The sequence below is a fragment of the Danio aesculapii genome, chromosome 7, assembly GCF_903798145.1.
Source record: "Danio aesculapii chromosome 7, fDanAes4.1, whole genome shotgun sequence".
NCBI classification, from domain to species: domain Eukaryota; kingdom Metazoa; phylum Chordata; class Actinopteri; order Cypriniformes; family Danionidae; genus Danio; species Danio aesculapii.
Window position 1 is genome coordinate 28,978,330 of NC_079441.1, and position 21,542 is coordinate 28,999,871.

Here is a 21,542-nt window from a genome sequence, read left to right on the forward strand (position 1 = left end):
GAAACCAAGTACCGATTTCTTGTCATGGTGATCGGCTGATACGGAGTAACGATTCTAATGCCTTAAGCTTTACAATGCATTAAGTACATTTTCCCTCTAAATAGGAACCCTAAGAGAAGATCTTGCCTTACCTAAGAGAATAAATGAAGTATGCTGCATATAATATCTTCAACAAGTCTCTTATAACCATTTAGGTGTGAACATGTCTTGACGAAAAGCAGCTTTACAGAAAATAATGCATTCATTTAACTTCGTCTGTCTGTTATTTATTAGGGGGTGGCCACAGCAGAAGGAACTGCCACAGAAAATAATATAACACAGATATAAACATTGGCAGTAAAAATACAAACAATGCAATTTGGAAACGCTGCAAATGATGAAAGAAGAATTCTACATGTCTTAATCAAGAAAAAGTTTGGAGCGCACGTTTGTGGCGTAAGAAGTTAAAATGCACACCTATACATCTAATACTTCTTTGCTATAAGGAAACAGGCCTATAAACTTCTGTTTATTACAATAAGTGTATATTATTAAGACTTTATGTTCAAAAATATTTTAAAAGTTTTATTTATCTAATAATTTCAGCCAAAGTTTAGTGAACTTGCAATATTGTCAAAAACCCAGAACTTTTAGTTGTTATATGTAAAAAGGCCTAAATATATGCAAGCGAGAGAGGGAGATGTGCACTCATGATCTCTTTACTGCTCTATTCATTTAACTTAAAAAAAAATGCAATGATTAGACCAGTGTTTCCCAACCCTGTTCCTGGAGGCACACCAACAGTACATATTTTGGATGTCTCCCTTTTCTGACCCATTAACTTCAGGTGTTGGAGTCTCTTCTGATGTTATGATAAGTTGATTCAGGTGTGTTTAATTAGGGAGAGGTTGAAAATGTGGACTGTTGGTGTGCCTTCAGGAACAGGGTTGGAAAACACTGGATTAGACCATCACTGTGCCCTCACTGTTCACTGACAGGTTTTGTCCAGTAAATCTGCTCATATATTACAACTGAGAGATTTCTGAAAAAAAGGGTGCATTACTTGATTTTATAATAACTGAAGCAAACACACTATCTATGATTATTTATTGAACATCAGCGTTGAACGACTGAAATTAAAACACACATTACCTAAAACCAAGTCACTTTTTTCTTATAAAAAAGTGAAAATAAATATCTTGCACTTTTGGAAACAAAATAAATAATTTTCAATGTTTTCAAAAGTAGAAAATAAACTGTATCTCTTCTAAAGAAAATAACTACTCTTGTTTATCCTGTAAATAATATTTTAAACAGTGCATTTCTTTTGTAAACAAAAACAATTATGTAAACAATTTTAGTATTTTAGTTATAATAGAACAGATGCGGTCTCAAGTCATCTCTGGTGCAGCTTTCAATCATCGTCAATGTAATGCAAACGTGCAATAGTTACATTTATCGAAAGGTTTGCGGGTATGCGACCGCACGAAGGCTGCGCCAAGCCATACCCCTGCGTTCGATGCAAAAGTATACATCAGCGGTAAAAAAGCGATAGGGAAAGTAATTGAAAAAAATGACCTGAAAGAATTGGATGGGTGCTGAATGTCGATTTCAATTACTTTTCGATTAATCGCTCAGCCCTAGGCTTTGGGATATTTTGTGATACTATAAAATTGCTAATAGTTTCTGCATTAAACTATTGCTAATGTGCTACTTTTTAATTTGGCATTATAATCTATTAACTTTGAAATATCAGGCATCCAAGAAGTTCCAAGTGTGGTCTATTTTTGTACGTGAGCTTGAGGTTGTGAGGATTACGTTCTTCAGATTTTTTTTTCAAGTGTGTATTCTTGTTTATTGGGGTAGGTTGAAGCTGTCTGGATTTGTGCTCTTTGTATTTGCTCTTCCAGCTTGTCAGTATGAGACTATAATGAGTGTTAGCTTTGTACTTGAGTTTTGATCTAGTTCTAGCTTTTACAGTGTAGCTCATCTTGAAGATTTTTTTATTATTATTGAGACTGCTTCAAGTATAACTGAGCTTCATTCATGCTTGAATAATGCGATTTCTCTACACTGTAGGTCAGCTGACTGTCTTCGGCCAGGCTCTGTGTGTATGTGTGTGTGTTGACAGTCAGTGAAGGGCTTTTTTGGCAGTGAGAGACAGTGAAAGAGAGGCGCACACACTCACACACAAAACAGCTCCGGAAGAACTGTAATGGGCCTCTCTGCTCTCTGTGTGCCGATCCTAGTGTTTAGCCTGTGCAAACAGTGCACAATAACATCACTCAGGTTTGACTGTGTTTATCAGCCGCTGTTCACTCTAATAGATGTTTTGATTGTATTAAAGCTTTTATAGCCATCTCGGCGAGCATCGCTGGACTGGAGCACAAAGATAAAAGTGCTGGAGAAAGTGGGTCAGGGCAGTGGAGTGGTTCAGGAACACTGGCAGGGGCACTGGGACAGAGCCGGGCCACACACAGGCTAGGCGTGGGTGAAGGTTGGAAGCCATGCCGGGCTCAGCGGGGCTGAATTGGAGCTGTGGGTGGATGGGTCTTGGCTGATCTGTCAGACCTCTAACGCTCATCCGACGCCACTGCCAGTTCTACATGCTCTCATCCACCCACTGGCCATCGGGTCAGCCTGTGCCACATTGATTCATCCTGGCCCATGTTCCAGGAGAGCAGGAACTCATGACTCAGCGGTTCTCCGAAGGTATCTAGTGTTGTTTTGGAAACATCATACTTTAGTATCGAGCTGCAAGATGATGACCTATGTTATTCTGATCAGTGTCAAGGTGAGATTCAGTGTCAGGATATGTTTTGTCAGCTTTTGTCTTCTTTCCAGTGCTAAATACAGTTTGGGTATTACAAAGATGAATGGCTGTCTAGAATGCAAGGGAATTTTTAGGTCAAACCTAAACTTGTTGTCTTGATGTTCTTCATGGGAATTAATGCTACGTGTTTGAGAAGCAGCAGAAATTGGCTGAAATTAAGTTCAGAATAAAACTGTTGAAGATGTAAAGCATAAATCTTAATCAGTTATCATCATTACAGTCAATAAGTAGTTATTGCGATTGACATCAGTATTCTGTGCTCTGGTTCTGTCTATGTCCAAAACTATTTGTCACACTTGTTAGTTAATACCATATAAACATAGCCAAAGTGAAAATGAATATGGGAGCTGCTAAAAGTTATGATGAGCTGTTTCCATCAAACAATTTTTAATGCTTAAATTTTAAAAATGCTTAAAGGATGTGCATTACATTTTAAAAATGTCCGATAAAAAACGTATCCGCACAACTGAGTAGAATACAATTTTTTTCCGAAGAGAAAATTTGCATAAACAAAGGGAATCGCATCATTTGCTGAATAAATTATAATTAAAATTTATATATAAAAAATTATAAACACCTTCTGGCCATTGGATATTAGGCATGGATATATATATATATATATATATATATATATATATATATATATATATATATATATATATTCTGATTGTGATTTTTGAGTATTACATCGCTTTGTAAACGTTTATTATTACCATTTGTTGAGTCTATCCATACAGTTTCATAGAGTGCATGTACCCGGAAGCCGCTTCGCATGACATCACACTTAACAAAAGGATATCATGAATAAGTCACAGATATAGATTGTTTATAAACAGCCTATTCAGTTATATTTACATATTAACATTGTTTTAAATGCCATATTGCTTTTAAACTGATTTCTGTTTAATTGTTTAGGTTTTTGTTTGGATCACTTATAGCACAGCTAGATTTTAAAAATAGTTTTAATTTAACTTTTGTAAAAAAATTAAAATAAAAAAACAATAAAAATGATTCAAACTGAAATAAAATAAAGCTAAATATGAAAATAAAGTTGCAGTTGGTCAGAATTGTTGCTAATCAATCAAATTCAGTCATGGTTCGCTGAGATGTGAAATGTCAGAGAAGTTATATACTGTCATTTGCCAATTGTTCGCATTGGTCAGCATCTGTTGTTGTGGTGGTCATCAGAGTCTGCTCAAAAGCTGACTAGGACCCATCTTTTCAGATATCGTTCCACTTGTTTGGTGTGAAAAAGGGTTCACACGTATACAAATCAACAAATAAATCACACCAGAGTTTGTCATATTTAAATAAGCATGTCAGGTGTGAACACAACCTGAATAGAGCGAAAATGCAAGGAATTCCTCTGTCATACCAGAAAATGGCCAGGGCAAAAGATGTTCAGATAGAACAGCAAATATAATCTCACTGGTGTCCAAAGTTTCATGAGGCATGATGTATAAAGAGGTTGTGTTACGAGTGCTAATCCCAACAACTGTCCACACGCTCATTTTGTGAGCTGTGACTGAACAGATGGTCATACTGTGAGTCTTTAAAAGCGAGAACTGCACACAGATTATTGTCATTACCATAAGGTCTGAAACGAAATATCAAACGCTGTGCACACACTGTTATGCCGGAGTTTGTGGCCGTACAGTGGCTTGTGTTTGCGAGGCTGCAGCTGTGTTCTGTTAGAGACTCAGTGGAGGGTCATTATGGTCAAAACTGAAAGACAGGAAGTAAATGAGGTGAACTCTGGGTTGTGCAGAGCTCTTTAGTCACTGGTCTAGAATTATGAGATTTTTCCTGCCCAGGGTACTGAAACAATTCATTGGGTGTGACATGTAAAAGTAATGTGTTGGAAATTCACTATTCCCTCAGTGTTTTTGTATTTGCCTTATTAATTCTGTTGATCTCTCACTCTATCTCCCTCTCTCTCTTCCCCTCTCTCTCTCTCTCTCTCTCTCTCTCTCTCTCTCTCTCTCTCTGTAGAATATGAGTGATGCTATGGCAGTACTGCATAAGCTGCAGACAGGTCTGGATGTAAACGTCAAGTTCACAGGTGTGCGGGTATTTGAATACACACCTGAGTGCATCGTATTCGACCTGCTGGATATCCCACTGTACCACGGATGGCTGGTTGACCCACAGGTTAGAACCCTGAGGCATTTGATGTCACCACATGATGTCCTCATGAAATCAAAATCTTATCTTTAGAATTTTATTTTGAATATGTTAACTTTACCGTTATCTACAAGCTAGAATGCCCCAAAACAATGACAACATATCCATTTAGTAAATGTATTCATTTCAAATTTGGTCTCTCACTTCTGCCAACATGGATTGTGAATTATGATGACATCGGTTTGTACTTTAGCTTCTCATCTGATTTTCTTTCCAATCAAATGTTCTAGAATCTGAAGTGTCGCTTGCTGAAGTTTAGTTTGCAGTAACGTCATGTGAACCATCGCAGTACACACACAGTCTGCTCTGTTCCAGACAGATTACATCAGCACATTGAATGTTATCAAAATTAACTTTGAAATTAAAAAAATGAATTAATCTGATCACAGAGTTGCGCTCAACAACAATGAATTCAGATTAGTTCATCAGTCAATATTTTTATCACATTGTGCCATGAGTGTCATGGTTCACAGTGCTGGACAAGTTAAAACAAGTGAATCTGTTAAAAGCGTTACTCTGTTGATTGATTTTTGGCTTGTTTTGATTAAATTGACCTGTTTGAAAAGTTAACATTGACTCTGTTATTTTGAACTGCATATTGTCTTTTTTACACTGTGTCCAGATGGCTGATATAGTGAAGGCAGTGGGGAACTGCAGCTATAACCAGTTGGTGGAGAAGATAATCAGCTGTAAGCAGTCAGACAGCAGCGAGTTGGCCGGTGAAGGTGGGTTATTCACTCTTTTTATCTGCCTTCTCCTTCTTTTCCTTTCAAACATTCATCAAGACTTCTTTTTATACAAGTCAAGTACTTATCTTTAGCATACCAACTCTGGCTGAATGCCCTTAAACATAAAATGCACATTCTCTGAGAACTGCGAGTTCACTCTTTGCCAGGCTTTTGTGCATTTAGATGTATTCATGTCTCTGACACATTCCTCCATGTCCTGAATAGCGTCGCATCATGCAAATATCAACTTTCAGAGTGTGCCAGAGTCATTTAAGCACCCTCCATCTTTTCACAGTATGAACCTTCTTTCCCTCTCTCAGTGTTTGTGTCTATATATAGCTACATCTCCATCTTTTCATGCTCTTTATTTAAGCTACTATCTAAATGCACCTAGTCTTTTCTGTTGCTGTACTGAATCTGATATATGCCTTTTCCTTTCTCATTGGCTGTCTAACTCTGTCGCTCACACCATTGTCTGTCTGTTTGGATGTTTGCAAATGTTTTTAAATGATCAGTTCACTTATTCCTTATTTATCCTCACAATATTCTACAATAACTTAAGCCACGGTCACACTAGTATTTGAGAACACTATATTTCTTTGGTCGCAAAGGTTCTAATTTGACATTTGATGGTTTTCTGCACCTAAATAATAATGAAATAAAAATATGCCAATACATAGACACTGTAATCCTATTGATTTACAGTTTGCATATTTTAGCAATCTTCTATTGGTCACACACTGTGTTGTGATGGGAATTTGCAGAGTTAAACTGGAATGCAGAGAAATGCTAAAGAACTCCACAATTGTTTTTGTTTCTGTCTCTCTGCTTGACATTGAAATAAATGAAATTTGATGGGATGAAAACAACAGAAAAATGTATTTGCTAAAATTAGACCGTAAGACTCAACACACAACTTTCCAAATTCTTACCAAGGTCTTATTTGCTGTTTAGTTATAGGTGTACAATATGTATAATGTGTTATAGGTGTACAATAATTCTGTAATTTTAATGCGCAAAATGTGCAAACTGACATTAAGTATATTATTTACTTATAAATTATAATTCAATGTAGGAAAACAAGAAATATCCCAGTAAGCAAGAAGGTCATTTTCCTGATTAACAGTATGTGAGAACAATTGCAACTGTGATACAGCAGTTCAACAATTAAGAAGTCTTATTGAAGATTTTTAACCGAAATCATGATTTGAAAAGGTGCAATATTCAAACCATAAAAGCTGCGACTATTTCAATTATTACTATGGTGAGGGAGGCGAGCACGAGTAATTAAAACACTCCAACTAACCTTACTTAAAAAGCAGACAAGTGCTACAGCAGAACCCACGAGCCCCTATTTCACTGCTATGGAGAAAATGTAAGCTATAAACTCTCTCTCTCCCTATCTCTTTCTGTGGACCTTTGACCTGCTTGTGTGAGGTAACGTTACATCTCCTCTCTCGACTATTACAGCGATACTTGATAGTCCACCCACGAGTGTGTTACTCTGCAGTGAAAGTTTTCTCTGCTGTGTCTATCATGGATCAGCTGTGATAACTGCTCATTATAGACTGTAACTGCGGCCATTTATCTGTATCTGCGTCACTCATCGGTGAATAACGCCAGAGCTGTGCTGACCATTACAGCCAATCGCAGCCCTTTCTGTTGAGTGCGGGAACACAATGACCAATCACCATTGTTGTTTAAGAACTTGCTCGACAACACTCAAAAAGCAAGCGGGATAATACTTACATTTGTGTTTTTGCTATAAATTCTCATGTTGTTCTGTGCAAAAGTTTTGCTTGATATATTCAAAGTGTTTTCTTTGAGCAGGTAAAATTAAAGGTACAGTTCATATATCTGACTGCTTGTATTAAAGGACAAAATTGTATTACAAATAATATATAAATATAATTATAAACTATACATTTTAATACAAGAATTCTTGTGCTGTGAAGTAAAATCTAAAATTGTGTATGGAAAGCATCGTCAATGCACTGTGAATGGCATGAAATCAATCTAAAAAATGTAACACAATCCAAATTTAAAGGTTTATATATACATATAATAGATTTTAATAAGATTTTATATATAGTTTTTTTGATTGAATTTAAAATACTGTCGTTATTTTCTTAATTCGTCATGGTAACTGACAACTTTATTGGATACAATGGTTTTATATAAACAGAAGCATAGTGTAGCGTACTTTGTGGTTATGCTTAGTCTTTCTTTGGTGCTATTAAAACCACCACATGAAACCTGCAGCTCCTTTATGAAATTATAATAAATAACATTTTAAATCGCAATTTTGATCAGATAAATCGCAATTCGATTTTTTTCTTCAAATCATGCAGCCCATTAATATAGAGTGACATTTTAGACACAATAAAATTATTATTATTATTATTATTATTATTATTATTATTATCATTAATATTATTATTATTATATTTACCGAGCAAAATGGCTCCAAATATAGCCATGACATCAGCCAAGGTACCAGCACAAAAACACCCTCACCAAATGTTACTACATAGAAAATACGTTTTTTTTTTTTTTTATCACAACCTCACACAGGCATATCTACTGTTAACTGTCAACTACTGCAACAGAGTCATTACAGCTCAGACTTATTTACAGATCTGACATGACAGTGCTCTAAGGCAGATATCAAGAGTTTACATTCCTAAGAATATTTAGAGTCTGTATTGTATTGTGTGTCAGAGAGGCCTCACACCGTCTCGTTTTTTCCCCCCACAGGCTTTGTGGCAGAGCAGTTTCTGAACAGCACAGCGACTCAGCTCACGTACCACGGCCTTTGTGAGCTCACCTCCACCGTACAGGAGGGAGAGCTGTGTGTCTTCTTCAGGAACAATCACTTCAGCACCATGACCAAATTTAAGGTGTTATTCCTTCAGTAATTTTAAATGAAAGATAACTCTGTGCTGCTGAGAAAGAAAAACACTCCAATAAGCAAAGTAAATTTAGTACATTTGTCTCCAGAGTGATGCTGTATGTTAGTGCCCCCCAATGGCCAAACACAGAACTTTAAACTGTAACTGAAGATTATAGACATTGCATAGCTGGATGATGTTATTGGAAAGGTGCACACATAACCACTTTCATCTTATAAACAACAAGTTATAGCATTTTCTCTTAAAATGCATACAGAGTATTAGATACTGCACAAAATAATGTACAAAAGAAAATGCAAAGTCGGTTTAATGTTTGATCTGTTAAATACTTTTCAACTTGCTGGAGATATATCCACCTGCAGACCCGCAGACCCACATTTGTTTCAGCACACAAAATCCAGCAAACACTATCTTGGCAGGGGCGAACCGTATAAGGTTATTCTGAAGAGGATCAGTCTTCTATTTTTTCTTGTTTAATGACGACTAACTCCTTAGGAGCATTATCACCACCTACTGAATGTCACAAATATGGCGATCGAGACGTCCATGCTACCATTGCCATTCATTAGACTGTGAACAGTTTAGGGTTTCACATTTTAATAATTGTTTCATTATTATATCGTAATGATCATTTTAACATCTGTGCAGTTTTGGTACTCAAATTATGTAAATGAAAATAAGTCATTAAAACACTTTATTTGTGTATCCACATACACAAAAAAAAACATAATCAATGTCTAAATGTAGGATTAAGTGTAATAAACTAATTCAGGATCTTAAAGTTGTCACACTTAGTTAGGAGCATTTTGTAGTAAAATAGAAATAACAAACAATAATGTGTCACATTAAAATGAATTATTATAATTAATAACATAATTAATATAGTTATAAACTGATAAACTATCTTTTACTAAACTGTAGCAACTGTTTTACATGTGTGTATGTATATGTATATGTATATGTATATATATATATATATATATATATATATATATATATATATATATATATATATATTTATATATATATTTATATATATATATGTATATATGTGTGTGTGTGTATATGTGTGTGTGTGTGTGTGTGTATATGTGTGTATATGTGTGTATGTAATATTATTATTATTATTATTATTATTATTATTATTATTATTATTAACAGTTTATTTGTTTCAGCAAAGCCAGCAAACGAGTATCTGCTATACACTGACTCTGTCAGATAAATAAAAATTAATCATCTATGATGACTGATAAAAAAATAGAAAACAACGTTCCTCATTCGCCCAACTAAATTGCCGTATTTGTGAAATAGTATGCACTATTGTCTATTGTGTACACTACTAACTAACTAACTAACTATTGATGACAAGGTTCGAGAAGATGTTAACATTATTATGTCTTCTGTCGTAACCATATATGGTTCACCTCTGCCTAGACCGTGTGTGCTGAAACGTGTGGGTCTGCAGGTCTTGCAGACTTTGCAAAATCAGCTACAATTAGCAAAATATAAATTATCTAATTCATCAACGAACAAATAAGATCTGATGACTCCTACCGAGATGTTACTTTTAGACATAATGCACAAATCCTCAAAAAGCAGGCTCAGGATATTAATTCAGAATTGAATCAAACTAGCATATTCAGTGACGATTACCCAAATGAATTGTTATACTTTTAATTTGAAATAACAAAAAGTGTTTTTACATTTTACAAAAAGTTTGTTTGCTGGTGATAAGCTTAGATTCTGATGATGGTTCATTCAGAGGCACACTTTGGTGAACGTGAGAGTCACAGAGTATTTATTTGCATTGTCTTGGATGTTGACTCTGTAAAACCTTCAACTGTCTTATCGGAGAGGCTGTAAAGCCTGTGTCTATTATCAGGAGGAAGTGGAGCTGTTCTGTACCAGCAGGACACACTTCATCCACAGATAAAAGTCCTCCATGATCCCCATGTACACACTTGAGCACAGTGCACCACTGCTGTTCAGTCTGAGAGTGTTGAAAGAGAGATGGACATGTGCATTTCTTTAATAAATGCTCTCTCTGTGTTCCTCAGGCCCAGCTGTATCTGCTGGTGACGGATCAGGGGTTTCTCACTGAGGAGAAGGTGGTTTGGGAAAGTCTACATAATGTTGATGGAGATGGAAATTTCTGCGATTCGGAGTTCCATCTGAGGCCGCCTTCTGACCCGGAGACAGTGTACCGTGGTCAGCAGGACCAGATCGATCAGGTCAGGAGTGTTCAGGGTTTTTAATCACTGTAATTGTTTCTTAATGTGATGTCTGTCAAAGAAAATTTGCATGGCTCCTCTATAATCAAGCTCATGCAGTTTATTGTCACTGGGAATGATGGAGTTGTGGCTGCAATTTAATTCATGTACACAAATGTTTAGAAGATTCCTGCTTAGTCCCTTTATTAATCTGTGGTCGCTACAGCGAAATGAACCACTAACTTATACAGCATGTTTTACACAGCGGATTCTCTTCCAGCTGCAACCCAGTACTGGGACGCATCCATACACACTCATTCACACACATACACTACGGCCAATTTAGGTCATTCAATTCACCCATAGCATGTGTCTTTAGACTGTGGGGGGAACCTGAGCACCCAGAGGAAACCTACGTGAACACAGTGAGAACATGCAAACTCCACACAGAAATGCCAACTGACCCAGCCAGGACTCGAACCCAGCAGCCTTCTTGCTGTGAGGTGACAGTGCTAACCTGCGAGCCACCGTGTCACCCTTCAGATTACCATATTAAAATTAATTTCTAATGGACATTGATACGTTGCCATCATAGATGATTAATTAATTAATTAATAATACTTTTTACAATATTACTGTTTTCACAAGTTCTGATCAAATAAATCCAGCCTTGATGAGCATTAGGGTCTTCTTTCAAAAAATCTTGCCTGCAAAAAGCCTTTGATTGGTAGTACACATTTCAGCCAAATATAAAAATCACTCCTAATCTGCTGAATACACACAAGTTTGGATGTTTCAGAATCTCTGAGAAGAAGCTCTATGCACAGCTCTCTATCAAAGAAGTTCTATGCACAGCTAGTGTTTTTTAGCCAATGAAGAACTTCTGTGAAAGCTTAATGTGACTATTTTCAATTTAATAAGCTTCTTTTACAGCATCGATGTTGTAATGTGATTAAAATACAATCAGTTAAATAGACTTAAGCTTCCATTTGGTTGTCAAAGCGTAAAAAGAGACGAAAGATCGTTTAAACGCAGGCGCTGTCATTAGCAGCAGGCTAAAGCAAAAACTCCATTGAAAATACTGGGGTAAAATTAATTTCCGTATATTAAAGACAAGGCACGGAAAAATATAATTGAATGCAGTGCTTCTTGTTTGGCCTGATACCCACTTTATATCGTGTCTCAGCCAGGTAGTGATGATCGCTGTTTTTTTTTTTTTTTAAAGAAATTAGATCTTAAATGTGGCGATTTTGTATGGGATGACAATTAACCGGAAGCTCTGAGGCTGGCTGACTGAAATGAAAAGTCTGTGTGCATATACCATTTTAACAACCACATTACATTTACATTTGTTCATGAAAATTATATGGTTTACTAATGAATGCCATTTTTATTACAGCCTTATAATCCTGATAATCATTGAAAATTAGTCTCAAATTCATTGCAAAAGTATGTCAAAACACTGCTGCCTTCATGTCATGAGGCAGACTTTAGAGAGAGAGTTGGGAATACACAATCACGCAAGTTATTACTTGTCTCAAAAGTTTTTAACAGAAGGTAAAATGTTCTGGGCCTTTTCCAGGCACTTAAAAAAGTAATAAAATCTAAACCCTGCAGAGATAATTAATTTTAACAATTATTTATCAAGGATCCAATCCTCAAGCTGTCAAATTGTTCCTAACAAATAACAGTAACCCATTCAACATTTCAGTTCCACTTTTTTTTGTTATTAAAAGTGATCGCTCAATCCCATCTGTAAGTCCTCTGGACAAATATCCTGTGCACCAAATGGGGTGACTAAGTGATTTCTTGACTGTGCACAGAGCAACAGTGACCCTCAGGTGATGCTGAGATCTAGAGAATGATGCTACAATGAGACATGAATGTTGACACATCCAGTTGAGACGCAGTCAGTTTATTTCCAGTGGGCTTTGTAGTGCGCCACTGTCCTCAAGCACTAATTCTGCTCCATTGCCCACTGGAAAATCTCCTCAATTATTGATGTTAAAAGCTCCCCATCCCTTCCTCCTGCGATGTGTAACCCTCCCCCTGTGCCTTGGGGATGCTTTAATGCCTGATGACCGAACAAAAGTGCTTCACGTGACACATATCCTTTCCCTTTCTGTCTGTCTTGTGCTGTTGTATTGGCTGTTTAATAATGAAGTGTCTATATGAGAGAAAGGCTTGGAGATCAACATCCTCTGACAGTCAGTCTCAGCTTTAGTAGAGTCTTTGTATTGCTGTGCCATGTGGTCAGTCGCATAGCAAACTAAACGGTGCACTTTTTTCCATTAAATGTTACATAAGCTCATTACTACTGTAAGGATTCAGGCTAAGCGGTAATAAAGTGCATGCTCTACAAAGGGAAAATTATGTCAAAGGAAATTATGTCATCTACTCACACTCATTATTATGCTACAAAGCTGTGCGGTTTTTAGTTGCTTTTATTTTGAGCACAGAAGAAGTTTTTTAACAGCGCGTTCAGGCAGCATTTATGCAATAAAAGTGGAAAGACAAGGACTAGTACACTCAAAATATTTACATTTGCTGTTTGTTCAAACTACTTATTTAAAATAAGCTAAAACAACACAAATCTTGAGGCTTTTTGGGGACAACTTAATTGTTTTTATGTTCAATCCACTAAAATTTGTAAAAACTAATAAGTTAATAAGTTAACCTAGCATTTTTTACAGTAAAGAATAAATATATAGCATATTATATATATATATATATATATATATATATATATATATATATATATATATATATATATATATATATATATATTTATATATTTATGTATTTATGTGTATATATATATATATTTATGTGTGTGTGTGCGTGTGTTAAATAATGTCACATTATTATTTTTAATGCACTGTAGCAAGAAATAAAACAATGTAATAAAACATTACAAGCTCCAAAAAGCAATAAAATTTACTCCTTATATTATTACCACAGCTTTACTGGGACATTCATTATATAACACTATTATCGTCCACTTTTTCTGTATGAATGAGCATCGTGGAGATTCTGCTTAACAGTTTGTCCCCTTGGAATTATAAGGTTCTTTCTGCATTCTAAATGATTTTGAGATATTGAGCTTCAAAGCTTTTGTATTTTTGATATAGCAAACAGTATGTGTGTAACAGTTCTCTTTCATACATTAACATGATCGAGAGCCTAAATGTACTCTCTAAAAATGATCAAAATTCTCTTCAATTTGCAAACTGGGGTAAAAACAGGGCAAATGCAGATGGAATGTTCTAATTCTAGAAAATCATTTTCGTTTTGGAATTATAAGGTTCTACCTGGCAGATCATTATTGAAGCATTACTTTTCAAGAAATACAGTCTGCTTATTAATTTAAATTTAAAAAATGGTGCTGTAATAATATGTTGATGCTTGAGAAAGTGAAATGTTCTGCTTTCTATAACATTTTTTTAATGTTTTAAGATGAATATTTTTTTCTTGTTCAAATTAGTATACAAGGCTGCGCTAAATATTTTGTCCAGTGCAGATGTTAATTGTATGTAATTAATATGGTCATATTTATTGAATTTTTTCAGTTTCAGGTTTCTTTTCAATTTTATGTGGCATTATTTATTATTATTCACATTATTTATGTGGATAACTAAATTTTGACAAAAATGTCAGAGAGAACCTTATAATTCAAAGGTGACGAGTTTGTGTTTCATGGTCAAATTTATCATATGGGTTTTGAAAATCATGAAGACTGAGTGTACTGTGACACGGTTTAAATGTTCCCCTTTGTACATGTAGGACTACCTGATGGCGTTGTCTCTGCAGCAGGAGCAGCAGGCCTCAGACCTGGGTTGGGAACAGATCCCAGAAGGCATCAGTGATCTAGAGCTGGCCAAGAAGCTGCAGGAGGAGGAGGACCGCAGAGCGTCACAGTACTATCAGGAGCAGGAGCAGGCGCAGGCCGCGGCGGCAGCAGCTGCACAGGCACAGGTGACTTCATAACACACGACATGAATTAACAAATGAAAACTTAACATCATGAAATTCACATACATTTTTAGAAAATAATGTACATTTCACTTTAGTCAATCTTATGTCAAATCACATTATCCAGAATTTTGCATTATAAAAAGTCATATTATGGTTTTAGGGGTCTTCAACAACAGTCTAATATGCATGCAAGGTCAAAAACACTTTCATTGTCTTATAATATGCATTTATTTTTACCTAATTATTCCAAAGACTCCCATATGATTTGTTCAGCGATTCATTTGTTCCCAAACCTCTCCTTAGCATGAAGCAGTCTGTTGTGATTGGTCGATTGGGTTCAGCTCGAGACAGAGAGAAACGCCCAGCACGGTTAAGAAGTAGCACACAGAGTATGTGAGAGCCAATCCAGAAGCGCAATAAAGCAATGCAGTTTAACACCAGCATATTACAGTACTCTTAAACCTAAGCCCAAGTAAAAAACGACACGCATCAGTATTAATCCACACAGTGGCAAAAGTTTTATTTTGAACAACTATTTAAAAAAATTGGGAATTGGGAAAAATTGGCTGCGCTGTGTGTGGAGGAACAGCTGATGGTTGCCATAGCAAAGACAAAAGCGAGTTCAGGATCGCAAGTTCAGAAACGCATTTTTCAACGTGGTTTCGGACGCAATATGTGAATAGCCCATAAAGATTTAACCTAAGAGATACAGTACAAGCACTGATCTATAATGGATAAGTAATTACAAGCCACATGGAGCGATTAAAAGTTGCAACACACAATTAAATACATATTTTGCAAACTACACAAAACGAGGCAACAATTTTAATTATATTTACATGTTATGATCCGGGGGAAGAAACTGGTCCATATGAACTGTAACAGTTTCTGACAAAAAGTTCCCAAACATAATAGTCTCTGCTGCTCCTTCCTTTAACAGCAAACAGCTGGCGAATGTTGCGTTGCAGCGTAGGTTATTGCATCAAAAATCTGAAAAGTGACAGGAGCTAAACAGCACACGGTTGGCTATACTGGCCGTTTATTCCCCGCAGCCAAATCGGCATCTGTCAGTGATTGTCATCTTCGTGTCATGATCAGTCCCGTGATCCACCGAGCTCCGCTAGTGTTTGAAGAGAAAAGGTCCGAACCCAACTCGATTCATTTATTCGACTCTGAGTCAACTATTTCATTAAAGAGTCAATCATTTTAATCACGGTGCACTTTCAGACTTAAACCTCAGCTGGATGTTTTCATTCACTTAGTGTTGTGTTACACACTGCATGGAAGGTCATTTTCAAAAAAACCATAATAGGGGCTCTTTAATCACATTTGATTTATTTTGACTTACTGTATGCATTTAGTCATATGTAAGATCTTCTTTTTGATATTTGTAATACTTTGTTAATCTTTAGAATCAGAATCAGAAAGAGCTTTATTGCCAGGTATGTTCACACATACGAGGAATTAGTTTTGGTGACAGAGCTTCTACAGTGCAACAGAATTACAGAGACAGGACAAAAAACAGATAATAAATATATTTTAAAAAATAGAAGTAAGTAGTGAGTGCAAATATACAGATTGACAAGTGTATGTACATGTTTATTACTATATACAACGTTATATGTGCAGCTGTTATGTGTGTTGTTAAATAAGTGTATATGTGTATAAAAGTGTATAGCAAGTAGTGATGTTGGTTTCGCAATTATTATTTATTTATTAATCATTAATCTTTATCTTTACTTTGTTTGATTTAGTTGTTAACTTTTGTCAGGCTGATTATTTAAATAAAATGTTCTCAATATTATAATCATAGTGATTGTTGTCGCAGTGGTTGTTTGGTAGTAAAGGAAGACACACTGGGTCTAATAGATTTTGTTTGAGCAGAACAACTCAGTAGTGATTGCTGAACTCCATTTTACATATTCACTGGCGTTTTCAGATTGTCTGAGCTTCTTTAAGTGTAGATGGAGCATGTGCAGATGGTTGCAAGATTGCAAAGATTAAATAAAATCCACTGCAAAAAATATATACTCTGTTTGGGGGATTTAAACTCTTGACATCTGGCAAGCATGAAGGATTCTCTTGCTTTCATTGTCAGTAAAAATTACATTTTGAAAAAGTCGCAGTTATCTAATTTAGTTTGTGTTGTGCGTCTTAGTTATTGAAAAAAGGTTGTTCTCTTTTACCATCACAGATTTGGATTTATCGAAAGTTACTGCAAAGTAACATAAATGTAACAGTGCTCCATACCAGAGGCAAAAACACTAGCAAAACATGTAATTGGAACACTTGTAATGATGAAAAAAATGCACAAAATGGTGCTCTAAATGGGAGCTCAGCCAAAAGTGCAAAAATAAATTGAAGGCGGCGGCAACACCAAAGCTCCAAAAATACCAATTTATTAAATAAAAAGGTTAACACAAAGCGTTGAGCACACAGACTTTCATCTGTTGGTATTTTTTGGACCTTTGATATTTTAACACTTTAACAAAGTTTTTAAAAAGACTGAAAAAGAGTTAAGAAAAATAAACGTCAATTAGGACTTGGTTCTGGTTTTACAGCTGTTTAGATGAAGGAAGATCTTTCAGGGGGCAAAGGGTCTCAGCAGATGATGTGAATAAAGAAGTCTGAGAGAAATAAACATTGAGCCTGATAACATTTCATGCCCATAAAATTCAAGTAAGCACTAAATACATTCCTCTCATGTCTGCAGGGACAGCCAGCAGCGGCGGGTGCAGACCAGGTGGACAGAGCGGCAGCTGCTGGAGCCTCAGCAGGGGGAGCTGCAGCTTCTCCGAGCCCAGGAAAACAGCCCTCTACAGGCGAACGCAAACCCAAGAAGGAAGCCAAGGACAAAGACAAATGCATCTTGTTGTAACAGCAGTGGACCGTGTAGAGTGCGAAACGGGCAGCAGTTTAATTCCAGTGGCTCTGCGATGCATCTCCCAGCGTGAAGTGGAAAGAGCACGGGCGACCGATAGAGATGAAGCCTGACAAGCAGAGAGGACTTGCCATTCTCAAGCCACTTGTGCCTGACTTTAACCCTCTGTGTTCTGAAGATGCAGACAAGCAGAGAGGGGTGTTCACTACAAGGACTATCACTACATCTTGCAAAGAGCTGGCCAAATGATCTCAGCAGGAAAACCACTGCAGTGCACTATATTTGTGTAGGGTCAGCAGGGAGGGTGGATTTCTTTTTTTTTTTGTAGTAAAACAAGGTAATGTACACATAGCACTATTCAAAACTACCCCACCGCTCAAAAAAGAAGAAAAAAAGTGTTTTTGTTTCTCATTATACAAAGCATTTTCTTTTTTTTTTTGTGGATTTCCGTTATTGCTGTTGTTTATAAGCTATTTTATACCAGTTTACCCGTATATATGCATATGTACATTCGTTTTATTGGTCAGTTTCTGTTTGACTGAAGGATTTCTGAGATCTTTTACTGAAAGGCAGTTCGCATGAGCAGGTAGCAAGCCAACAGGTCTCTTGGCAAAGGTGATGTCTCAGGACGTGATGTAGGCCACAATAGCCTGGCAGTTTGATGCCAAATTTCACATTGTTGATATTGTAGGAGCAGTGATCTCCACAGATGCATTCAGAAATGTTTTCCTATTTAGGAAGTTGCTATTCCATTTGGTTACATAGATGTGTCTACAAAAGGATAGATTTTGCTAACAGGATATTTACTGGGAATATCAGCAAACAACTGACACTACCCTTAATGTATATAGCTTTAATGAAAGGCATATGAAATATGTGGTCATTTTTTTGTTGTTGTTTTGCCCTACCCCTTTTAACTTTCAGCCAAAATTCTGGTTCATATTTGCCTTATAAAATGTAATATGGGTGGGAGAGTCATCCATGAACTGTATGGTTTGTGTTTTCATCTAGCTGGTGGACAAACAATATAGGTGGACACACAAAAGGCTGAAATCTGAAGAGCAGGTGACACATTTCTGTTAATTGGTCAAGGGGATTATTAAGGATGATAATCGAAAAATGGCTAAAAATTTGCTGAATAATCGAGCTGACTGATATATCAGTCTGTCTCTGGCTTCAGCTAGAATTTTCACTCTTGCGTGTACATACTCATATAAATGGATGTAAGGTAGGAAAGGATTCTCAAGCCCATCCTGTTCCAGTGCTGCCTCCTGAGAGACAAGGTCTTCTATCCAAACATTCCAGCTATATGCCTTGAACTGAGCATTGTGTTGAGCCTCAGACTCAGAGAAACGCCAATGTTGGGCGGTTTTTCCTGGTGTTCTGCTCTCACAATGCAAGAATTACCAACTCCTGCATGTAGACAAGCTCGTGGTGGGGAAGTCGTTGGTCAGACAGTTGCCCAGTGGTTTTCTGGGAGCACTAGTAGATGCAGTCAAACGCTAGTCAGTTATGGGCTCAAACTGTTGCTTTGACGTTTGGTCCCTCAGTGGCCAATACTCTCTGTATATAAAAAGCCTTACAATATTTACAGTATCTTTTATACCGACATAAAACAGGTGCGAGACAAGACTGAGACAATCTGTAGACCTTACCATAGACAGAAAACCGCACAGGCCTTCACAGAAGGAACATATCCATGAGTGTCTTGCAAACGGTTTGATGTGTATTAGCTGCCTTGGTGACGGATATAGATCTAATGTACAACACAGAGTTTGACTGGAAAGACTCCCATAGAAGTTTAACAAAATGGCATTAGTAACCTTATAAGTGTGTGCTGTGAAATGATTCGATTCTGATAGTAATTTCAATCATGCAATCATGCAATATTAAACCACTCCCCGCTTATGAAAATGAACCAAGGTTTTATAATAAAAGTGAAGAAACCATGGCTTATAGTGTTTAACACTGTTAAACAAATTTGGTTAAACTATGGTTTTTGTAGCAAATGCATGGTTACTTTGTGGTTACCATTGTTTAACAAAAATAAAACATTGTTTGTTTTTTAGTAGTAATATTGAAGTTTTGCAAGGGCAGATGCATCTGCCATAATGGAATGGTCAGTGCGTTATCATTCACAGTAAAAATAAAGACCCCTTTTTTAAAGTCCCCATGAACTGGAAGCTGCGAACGTTATTTGTTTAGTATTGTGATCATTTTTCGTATTCCTAGAGAAATGGAATAGTAAATGACACAACAGTGGGCATGGATTGTTTTTCTACAAGTAAAGTAGACATTTCATTCTGTAGTTCTGTAGTAAAGTAGGCATTTCGTTCAGAAAGATAGGGAAAATGGTTTGAGGAGAGTTATTACAACCTAACAGACTCACCCTGCTCGCCATTTCTGTTTATCTTCAAAACTGAGTTGCAGCAGCTGGTTAAAATTGTTAGCCATGGCCATTTGCTAAAATAAATGTAATTGACAAATTAACTGGAAAAAGGGAAGCGCTTTTACAGATTTCAATTAAAGATTAGAAGGGAAAACAACTTTTTTTTTCTTAATGATATGCACACATGAATCGTTCACCACAAAATTATAAATGTGGGTTAACTAAATCAAATGGTTAGTTTTGATTTCTTGGGGACTTTAAGATGCTACAAAATTGCTCAGGTGAGGTTTAAATTCCTAAACACATCCTTGAACAGATGACAATATACTGAGTTGTATTTATTTAACAGGTTTTTAAGTTCTGTAAACTTTTTATGTCATGTTAAAAACCTTTGTCTTGTATTTTGATACTGGTAACCCCAAATTCACCATGGTTTTGCTACCTTAACCATAGGTAAACAGTGATATTTGTTGTAAAACAGTCTACACAAAGAATATCCAATGCCTCCGAAAAAAACAACATTTACTATTCTAAATAAAACCGCGGGTAGTTTTTGTTTGTTGGTTTGCAGATTGGCTTTGATCGTTTCAATATGGCGGACGCGTTATAGCGGCCCAAGACAATATGTGCATATTTATTACGGTAGTGATATTGTTCGTCTTTTTAGTAGCTATAGTGTGGTCTGAGCTATTCTACGAGAATTTCCCGTTGTTCTGACCCCTTTTTTAAGAAACACGAAGTTAGAGGACATTTCCACTTGAAGTTTTGAAGCATTGTCAACACGCTGCTTAGTATTTTAAGCGTTTGAGAAGTTAAAATAGTCAAGTAAAGTGAAGAGTTAAGTATTATTCTTACCTTTACAGTACGACACCATTCACAAAAGGATTGTCAACACTAGAGCATTGACGTAAACCGGCCAAGTGTCGTATTTGTCCAACAGACAGCAAATAAATCCAAGGCGTAGATTGTAGCCACGCCATCGTCATCAAACGTCCCAGCTTATGAGCAGTTTGAAAAGTAAAGCAGGATAACCTGGCACTGTTTCGTGATAATTTCCCTTGTGAAAAAGCCTTGTAGAAATGTCATACTTATTAAAACATTAGTTATTGTTACAGTTATCCAAACATAACATTTCAAACCCCAGAAACCGGGATTTTAAGAGAAACCATGACTTGTTTAGAAAGTGTTACCTGAGGTGAAGTAGTTTACCGCGTTTAGCCTGAGAGTTTGGTTCCCTATAATGTAGTAGCGTCCGTACTATCATTTCACACTACACAAACTGTAGATTTACATACATGTCAGAGAGCTTCCATCACCTCTGCGATTAGTGTCATACAGTAGGAAACACAAGTTAGTTAGTTTGGAGTTGGCAGAGTGATTCAAATCATTTGTAATGACTCAGTCATGAGGTTAAAGTTGATATTTTGTATCTGTAACTGACAAAACAACCA

At 36.4% G+C, this 21,542-nt stretch overlaps 1 protein-coding gene across 1 annotated transcript in view; it reads left to right on the forward strand.

The window, feature by feature from the left end:
• The window catches only part of mindy2 (MINDY lysine 48 deubiquitinase 2), a 40,699-nt gene extending 21,123 nt beyond the window's left edge, over positions 1 to 19,576 (forward strand). The window contains exons 4-9 of the mRNA XM_056461555.1: positions 4,805 to 4,963; positions 5,619 to 5,721; positions 8,482 to 8,624; positions 10,694 to 10,867; positions 14,630 to 14,821; positions 17,535 to 19,576. Coding sequence (XP_056317530.1) covers positions 4,805 to 4,963; positions 5,619 to 5,721; positions 8,482 to 8,624; positions 10,694 to 10,867; positions 14,630 to 14,821; positions 17,535 to 17,699 — 936 coding nt within the window. The 3' untranslated portion in view covers positions 17,700 to 19,576. The remainder of the gene's footprint in view (positions 1 to 4,804; positions 4,964 to 5,618; positions 5,722 to 8,481; positions 8,625 to 10,693; positions 10,868 to 14,629; positions 14,822 to 17,534) is intronic.
• Positions 19,577 to 21,542: the final 1,966 nt, after the last annotated feature.